Raw genomic sequence first — 10,104 nt, forward strand, 5'->3', positions numbered from 1 at the left:
CACACTGCTCCACCATGTTTCACAGATGACGTTGTTGTATGCTCTGGATCATGAGCTGTTCCAAGCCTTCTCCATACTTTTTTCTCCCTGTCATTCTGGTACAGGACAGGTTGATCTTAATTTCAGTTGCCCAAAGAATGCTTTTCCAGAAGTGGTCTGTCTTTTTTAGATGTTTTTTGGCAAAGTCCAATCTGGCGTTGTTTGCACCTTGAGGTGAATCCTCTGTATTTGCTCTCATGAAGCCTTCTCTTGATTGTAGACTTTCCAGGAGGAAAACGTGTCACTGTCAGAATGTTCTTCTCTTGGCTGGATGTTGTTTAAGGGTTTTTCTTTACCATGGAGAGGATCCTCCGATCATCCACCACTGTTGTCCTAAAAGAAATAACGAAGGAATAGCCCACATCTGTCCATGAAATGGCTTTTGAGTCAACTGTCCAATTACTCATGGTCCCTTAAAAAAGGGGGGGAGGTACATATTAAAGAGCTGTAATTCCTTAACCTTTCCCCCAATTGTGATGAGAATACCCTCAAATTGCACTTTAAGCCCACATGAAAATGTTTTGGTCAATAGCTAAAATAATAAAAAAATATATATATATACACCTGTGTCCAAATATATATGGACCTAACTGTATGTGTGTCCAAATATCATACATATATAAAAAGTAGTGAACGCATACTTAATTCTGCTCCTTGCGATCAAGGTCTAACTTGAAGCAAATTGATTTACTCAGTGGTTTTCTTTGTAAAGCCCATGAGCATGTATTTTCTAGTCTACCTGTATGACCAAAATCTTTAAAACTGTTTGCCAAGCTTTTCAGAAACATACAAAAACACCAACAAAATCTCACAACCATATTCTAATATTCGGTTTTTGCACAGACCAGGCTAAAAATCTGCATTTTGGTCCGACTAAAGCACATGCACCTTTAAAGTGGTGAAACAAAATTGTCATTTCATTTAGAAAGTGTTAGTAAATTTAACAAACTGAATTACATTGAATTAGCACACTGAATTAAATAGATTTTTTTTTAACTAAAATAGTATTTTATTTTTTTGTTTTATTTAATTTTAGTTAAAGTTTTATTAGTTTTGGTCATATATATACACATATATAATAAAATTTTAGTCTTTAGTTTTAGTTTATTTAGTTGTAGTTAATTTATTATTAACCTCCTGATTTCCAGGGAGGTTAACAGTTGTTTGCACAGACTATTAAACAGCTATTAATTAACTAATATAAGCGCTAGCTTGACGTACGAACCGAACGAACTGATTGAAGCGCAGTTGTTTTAATTGTGCATGAGCGCCGTGCGAATCAGCTTATCCTCTTATCCCACTTTAAAATACTATAGAGAAATTCGAACATTATCTAAAAAAAGGCAAATACACTAAAGAGACTGATGAAAAGAGGACAAAACAATCTTGCACCAACACATAGGCCTATATTAAAATATACTAATGACAGCCTTTACTAGAATTCATAATGTTTTATTGTAGCCTTGTTTATTGTGGTATATTTTGTGTAAATTGTTGTAGAATTTATAATAGATAATCTGTTGGGAATAGATTTTCCCTATAGATTTATACAGTATTATAACGGTGCTATGTTGTAACTATTGTTGCTAAATGTGCAGGCTGTTGTTTTTTCATAACAAATGCTATATATATTATTTTAAAAAATAAATAAAAGAAAGAAAAAAAAAAAGGAATTATTGTCCTGGTAATGCCATAACAAATGCTACAATTAAGAACTAGGTACATTTTGTATCAGAGCATTTAAATCAGAATCGAGAGCCATGTGTAACCTGGCCTTCACATATTCCAAGAGATAGCATAGATTAAATCATTAAGAACCTGATCAGCTGGGGTAAGAAATAAACATCAATATAAGAAAATGTTAAATTGACTTCCCATGGCATGATGAATTAGAAAATTCTGTCAAACTACAGCCTATAAGTGCTTAAGTAATGTAAAATACTTTATATAGGCTATATGTAAACAAGTAGGCTAATTGTTAACTGCTATTATTGAAGTTATGGTATTAACCAACTTTGCATGTGTGGATAATAGCACAAAAGACCTTTTTACAGAAATACATATATAAACAAACAAACAAATAAATAAACCTTATGAGGGAGCATGATTCCCGCATAATGCTCCCTCATAAGGTTTATTTATTTGTTTTTGTTTCCACTAAAACAGCTCACACTTCAATGTCACTTACGATGTTTGACGATACGATGCATCGATGCCACGTGTAAAATATCGATATCTGTATTACAAATAGGCACCTTTATTTTGGAAACGTCCACATTTTCACATAATGTCCGTCTATGCATTACCGCCAACGCGTGCGTTCTCGTTCAAACTCACGTATCGGGACTCGATATAAGGACCGCCCGAAGGCACAAGGCGAGCATAAAGACGCTCGGGATTGTTGGTGGAACAGTTGAGCGCTGTGTGAGAAGTTTTCTGCGCACCCACACAGACAGCAGTGTCTACACCACGCGAATACTAAATTGAGCTCTCTTCCGCTTTTTTGTGCATGGATGAATAAATACAGACAACATTACATCAAAATTAGCGCTTTGGCGAATATCCTAGTAAACACAGTCGGTTAGTCACATGTCTTAACATAAACAGTTGAGAAAGAAAACGTGTGTGTATCAGTAGGCTATATTAAATCCGCGCTTTCGTTCTCAAAGTGAAAGCAAACTAATAATAATAATAATAATATAACCGTTGCCCACCCCCCACTGACCATCGACAGCTCGACTGTGGAGAGAGTCAGCAGCACTAAATTCCTGGGGGTGCACATCACAGAGGATCTCACCTGGACCACCAACACCATGTCACTCTCCAAAAAGGCACAACAGCGCCTACACTTTCTCTGTCGGCTGAAAAGAGCAAGTCTCCCTCCACCCATCCTCACCACATTCTACAGGGGCACCATTGAGAGTGTGCTGACCAGCTGCATCACTGTCTGGTACGGGAACTGCAGTGCTGCTGACCGCAAGACCCTCCAGCAGACAGTGAACACAGCTGCAAAGATCATCGGTGCCCCTCTCCCCTCCATCCTGGACATTTTCCTTACACGATACTCCAGCAAAACCAACAGCATCGTGAAGGACTCCACCCATCCCTCCCACAGTCTCTTCCAGCTCCTACCATCAGGAAGACGGTACCGGAGCATCAGAGCCCGCTCCGCCAGACTGCTCAACAGCTTTTTCCCCAGGCTGTGAGAGCCCTGAACTCAAACCACCCCGCCCCCCTCTGAAACCCCATGCAAACCCCTACCTCCTGAAACATGGACCACCCCCCCCAACCTTACCACACCAAAGAAAAAAACTGTATGGAACTTTTTTGTGCAATTCGAAGTGTGCTACACACAGGTGAGTGGGCCTGTACAAACCACCTGTAGTAACACACTCTCTTCTATGAGCACTAGACACTTTACACACACTGCTGCGTGTACACAATCCCACAAAAGACTCCGCAATATATGTATGTTTACATGCTCAGGCACTACAAATCATCCTGCACTGTTCCCCAGCCAGCTGCTTGACTCACAATGCTTCTCTTTGCACATGTACAGTATTAATGTGAAGCATTCGTATAGTTTGTATTTTCTTTTATTTTTTAGTTTGTATAGGGTAAATATTTATATATAGTATACTTATAGTTAAGTCTGTCAGTAGGTTAGTTGTGTATAGGTTTATAGTGTTTTTTACTTCATTGTTGTATGTCTGTATTTATGTAGCACTGTGGTCCTGCGAGGCACGACATTTCGTTCCACTTTATGTCCCCACATGTAGCGCAATGACAATAAAGCTCGACTTGAACTTGAATAAATCGAATTCTGTGGTGTCGAAATCGAAGTGCTCACTGCTCCTAAATAACCTAAATATGACTAAAAATGACTAAATAACCTTTGTAACATAAAAAATTATTAATCTATATTTAATTTATACAGTGAAGGCTATGCAGTTATTTTACATTTAATTATTACATTTCTGTAGCGTACCTGACAAATTCTTTTAAACTGAAAAACCTGAAAAGCACTGTTTATTGAACTTGTGTCTTTGTTCTATTGTATTTATTTTCTGCTATTGCTTGTCATTTGGTTATCTGTAGAAAAGATTTTTAGCACTGATATATATATATATATATATATATATATATATATATATATATATATATATTTTTTTTTTTTTTTTTTTTTTAATTGGAATATTGATATATAATATCTTTCCCTATTCATCTGTTATGTCTCCCAAAATGCCTAATAAACATGCTTTAAGACCTGGTGTCCCTCAATGGACATGTATGAAATCGATGTCCTGTTTTGTAACAGAAAGTCATATTTTGATTTGAAACCCCATAACATTTTCCTGAGATGTTGATTTATGACAAAAAATTTGAAAATCTGTCAGACTGATATACTCATTACAAAATATTATCATATTTCCATAAGGGTGTTAAATTTCATCACTAAATTAACATCAGCCAATTTTAAATACCAAGAAGAGGGCATGGTCATAGTCAAACCTCCAGTCATTTAGTGTCTCTGAAAAGCCCTGAATATGCTCTGTACAGGACATCCAGAATTAAACATGTGACATGTCTCTCCCAGAGAAATCGCTAAAAAAAATAATGTCCTCTACAGAGGACAAAACTCCATAGCTGGAGAAATGTTGCTCTGGCAATTCTAGCCGAAATTATATATGTTTATAATTTATTTTATATTATTTCAGTTAATATTTATTTCATTTCAAGTAATGAAAATATTTATGGTTTTAGTGTTAGTTAAGGCAGTGCCGTTCACAATAGATGGATGCTAGTCTTGCTGCGATAGTCGGTGTTGCAAAGTTACATCACTTGCCCACCGTGGCACCGCCCACTAACGTTTTTTTATAGCAATAAAAATAATTTAGTTCAGTTAGAGAACAGACACTACAATTAAAAACTGAACACAGCTGCTCAATGCAGCGTGCCGAACAAGAGTCGTATCACGGATTTCATTTATCACGTGAGGAGAGCGAGTCCAGCTGACTGACAAGAAGAATGAAGTAAGAAAGACAAGATGACAGCGAAAGATTTCGTTTTGAAATGAAATGCAAAAGTGCCTGTTTGGCAATATTTTGGATTTTACAAGCCTGTTGACTTTTGCCGTTTATCTAAGGTGATTTTGGAAGGTTTTTTTAAACATTAGTTTCTTTTTTATTTGGTGTTTGCAGATTTTTACTTTATTTAAACTTTAAATTTATTTATTTCATTTCACATCAAAGATAGCCTGTGCCATGCCTCCAAACTTTCTTATTCGTTTTTGTAATAAACGTTCTGTTTCTTATTTATTTGGTTTCACAAAGTTTACTGATTTTCAGTTTTGTCTACCTACTTAAACTTTGTGTAAGTTATTTGTGATTTTATTTTAGGCATTTAGCATGGTGTATATTCATTTGCTTTGTTAATAAAAGTTCTTTGACGTTTTATTTTGTTGTTGCTTGAATTGAATTCAAGCAATTGACACTGAATTTCCGCTAATTTGAAAATGTATGCAAAATGTGCATGCCGCTTTTACAAGCTATTTAAAAGCAAAGGATAACGAGGAAAAGCGGGAAAACTCAAACGAACCCCCATCACAGTGATACCAGCATTACGCGTGTTGTCACAAGTTGATTAACTGGTGGGAAAATTTCCTCACCATCACAACCCTAATGAATGCAGGATTCCGTTCATATAGCCACCATATAGCTTAAGCTGTGTGTGAAACCATAAAATGCTACCTTATCAGTCAGTATCCATAGGTAGGAACAAGGAGATCTATAATACCTAAATAGATCTCCTATATATAGCTTTCCGTTAGCATTAGCATTCAGAGACTCTTGTTTTACTACAGGACCCCAACGGGTAAGCCATTTGAAATCTGCCATATTTGCTTATTGACAGCCGGTACAGTAAAATATCACAAATTAGCTTGTGGCATCACAAAAATGCTACCTCTTAGTGAATAACAGGAAATATTGTGTACCATGCCACCCCTAATATATATGAACCCTACTGTTATGGATATATTTGGAATATACAGGCCATGCCAACCAGTCAAACCTGGTTTACTTTCATACAAAACCACTGTTAAGCCACTGACTGATTTGGCAGCAATGCAGTGGCCTTGAACATTGCAATTCCTCCCACCAATTTTTCTACTGGTCTGCCTCCTATTCTTTGTGCAATCTTTGATTTCAAGCCTGCTACAACAATATGCCTGTCTGTCAGCTGCCCCAAAACCAGCTGTGGTTCAGCTGTGTTTGATTAGAGTTGAAACAAAAAAGAAACTCCAAAAGCAGGGGCAGATGCAGATGCAGATGCAGGACACCCCTGTTGTTAAATATCTAAAAAAAAAACATGTTTGCATTGTTAATCAAATCAAGTCTTGCAAGAGAAAGTTTCAGTTAGCACACACATTTACAGTTACAACCTTCAATATCTCCTGTCTAGACTTCCAGTTTTAAATTAAAATTGAATAGATAAACTTATATACTGTTCAAACATTTTATAATTTAGTTTTTATCATTTAATGCACCCTTGATGAAGAAAAAGTATTAAATTAGAATTTTTTTTAAACTCTTACCTCAAACTTTTCAATGTTATGTGTCATAAAATGGCACTAGTCAAAAAAATTGACAGGGGCTTTCTTGTAGCAGTGTTGTAATCATTGTATGTCATATAAGCTACCATCAAGATATTGGTTACATTATGAGATAATGGACATTTTGTCTGCTTTTACAAGGTTCTGTTAAAAGTAATACGCTCATGAATTGTGCTCTTTTTTCATATTCTTACCCAATGCTGTGACAGAAAATCTGTTCTGACACGTAAAATTATGGAAACCAACAAGCGGACTTCATTACAGTCTGGATTGCCAAAGAGAGTGATAAAAACCATTAGTGATTCGGTGATTCAGACTGGTTGCTCATTCTAACATGTACACACTCAGAATACTGATTGAACCAATGCTTCAATGTAAAAGTCCAGAGTCTGTGTTACTTCATTATCACTCCTCTAACAGCCTTCATCCTCTTCACTGAGTGGAGGCGTTCAGCACATCTTCTAACTACCAAAAAGATCACAGATCAGCTACCCATCCATCAATCCACATGTCCATGTATCTTGTGTTAACTAGAAGCGCCTTGTTGCTGCTGATCACCAACTATTCACCGTCCACTTGATCATGTTGGTCAATCAATAACTCTTATTAAGAGAACAACATCTCAAGAAACATGACACTCCAGGCTAAGTCTAGAGTTTGGACCAACACTCAATTTTATGTAATCTATTATCTTATGATACACAAGGACAGAGAACAAATTCTCTTCGTTGAAGCAGCTGTTCTTTTTATGTCATGGATTGGGTATCGATTTTCATAGCTTTTTTATCTTATAGCTTCCTCAAACTGTCTGTGAAAATATTGAATCCAAAAAAATAGCCTCTTTCTGTAACCTTTGTGCTGAGTCCATATGTTGTTTTTTTTTTGGAAGAGAGGGAATGTGAAGAACTGAATCAAGAGAACAGGACTCTGCTGTAACAATGTTATGCTGATACAGCATCTTTTTTGGTGTTTGACTTTTGGTGATTGGCATAGCAGCATTGGTTTGGGAGAATCTAGCACAACAGGAACTTAATGGAAGATTGAAAAAAAATTAACAAAATATTACGTTTAGCCATAATATCAACTGACCTCCATAGAAACACCAGTCAGAAAACACAAACACTGATAGAACTCTATCTCATAAAACACAAAACACTGCAAAAAGAACGGTTGCATATAAAAAGCAAAGAGATCTGAAGCAAACCAAAGCTAACAGTTGGGATTATGGACACTGCTAAATAAATTTAAAAAATTAAAAATAAAAATCGCAAACAATTGCCCTTAGCAAAGCAGAAACAAACTAAGAATTGAGGGATTACGTTCAACAAAATTTTCCAATTGCAACATTATCTCAGACAATAAAATTGTGGATTTATCTATGGATGTGAAATTTGTTTCATAGGTTACCAAACCACATCAATAGCAGCTTCAAAAAGAGATAAAACGCATAATATTCTGCACCAAAATTTATGTTGAACCCACCCAGAATTGATCTGAAACTGCTTATCTGCAAAAACGTGCATGCATGGATGACCACAGATAAAGGTTCCTTCGCGAGTTTAAATAATAGTTAGTTAGTTTCAAAAATGCAAATGCTGAGTTTGAGAACATCTCTCACTAATGGTTGACTTTGGGTTGACTTTGTGTACTGGGTTTATTACCCAGATTTGTTTGGATCTATTGGATTTCAAGTTCAATTCAGATCATTAAACACATATTTCACCCAGGCATGTTTGCATAACCATAATGAAAATACAGAAGAGGTCAGTACAACGCTAGTCAATGAATGGTCATTCTACATGAACTGTCCATGGCTGAATTAATGAGGGAGTGATTAAGGTCATGAGATCAGCTGAATATAGGATAACATGAACAGAACCGATTAGAAACATAACTGAGCCCCTAAACACACAAGCCACAACATTTAACTAAATCAATCAGCCTACTAAGTGTTACAAGGCCAAGGTTTTTAACCAGGTACGTGCAGAGGGTCCAAGAAGGTCCCGGACAGATAAATTGTACAAGGGAATGATAATAATGTTTGTAAATATGGTATAAAAAGTTAATATAGTGGGAAAATATGTTTTTTATATATATATTGAGGTCTCTGGTTGGTTGACCGACCGTCTGTTTGGGGGTCCCTGGGACAGTGATGCCCTAAGATGCAAACACTGCAGTGGGATTTTAACAGCTGGTATAACTGTTTCTGTCAAGGTGGTTAAAATTTACCACAGATTTTATGTGAATGATATTAAATGTGTACACTATATTCTGATGTTTCAACCAGACAGAATGAAACTCGTTTTGCTGCTAAACGGCAGTAAACTAGCATATGATACGACAAGAGCTGACTGGCCTCAGCTGCCAGCACACTCACCTCTCGCTGACCAGCACGACGTCGGCATCTGTCCACTGCTTGAAAATGGACGGGAGCACTTTTCTAAAAGTGAAGAAGAGACCGGGGAAGACCACAACGCCGCAAACCAACACTTGCAACATCTTGTCCCGCTGTAAAACCTGATCCGGTGTTTGGTCGAAAACACGATAGGCTACCGCGTTAAAATAGCAGCGCTGAGTCGGAGTGGTCAGGGTAGCATTAGAGCAGCGGTTCTCCTGCCTCAGCAGCGCTCACTGTCCTGTACACACACCGAATAACGGTGGAGGTGTCCGGTGATTGATTGCTCTTCACTCTTGCCTCTCAAGCGCGTATTCTGTTACATGTTACGCTTCGTGAACTGACGAGCCGCTTTAGCATGCGTTATCAACTCAGTAACGCGTAGTTGCATGCATGACGTCCGCAGGAACGATTAAAATAGCTGTTGAGACCGGGCGCATATCCGCTGCTCGGCGAGCGTTGCTCATTCCTGAGCGGGTTTAGAGCTGGAGAGAACAGTATGTCCGAATCGTGAACGAATCGTTCGTTTGAGTCGAATCTTTTAAATGAGTCGTTTGAACCGGTTTAACAAACTGATTCATTCACGAACCGGACTGAACGGTTTTCTTTTTATTGAACATGATGGACAAAATACGTTTATCATCACGGCATTTATTGATACAAATGAATAATTCGATTAATAAGGCAGGTCTCACCATTAACAAATTAACAAATTGGGTTATTTTCTTCCATCTTACAATAAATAGTTACAAACAAAATCTGTGTAAATAGAGAAATAAGATTTTGCCTTCAAAAACTGATAAAGAATTGACCAAGAATCAACATAGGCTACAATACTTTACCTGATTGGTTTAACAAGTAATTTTACAGAATAATAGGCTATAATTGCTTCTATTTAAAATACGGAGATATAATAGGCTAGGCTACTCTTGTTTCAGTTCAAATCTGCAAGCTTGATGACTCAAACATTAAAATGGCTTTATTGAAACGTGCCATGCTGATATGCTGAGGACCACGTGATAAAGACGTAAAGACTGAATCTTTTTATGAACGAACT

General features: G+C 37.0%; 1 protein-coding gene across 1 annotated transcript in view; it reads right to left on the reverse strand.

The window, feature by feature from the left end:
• Positions 1-9,543, reverse strand: part of LOC306869184 (ceramide synthase-like) — a 26,491-nt gene extending 16,948 nt beyond the window's left edge. Inside the window, exon 1 of the mRNA XM_079415827.1 lies at positions 9,030-9,543. Coding sequence (XP_079271953.1) covers positions 9,030-9,151 — 122 coding nt within the window. The 5' untranslated portion in view covers positions 9,152-9,543. The remainder of the gene's footprint in view (positions 1-9,029) is intronic.
• Between the last annotated feature and the right edge of the window lie 561 nt (positions 9,544-10,104).

Source organism: Barbus barbus (assembly GCF_936440315.1).
Source record: "Barbus barbus genome assembly, chromosome: 5".
In the NCBI taxonomy this organism is placed as follows: Eukaryota; Metazoa; Chordata; class Actinopteri; order Cypriniformes; family Cyprinidae; genus Barbus; species Barbus barbus.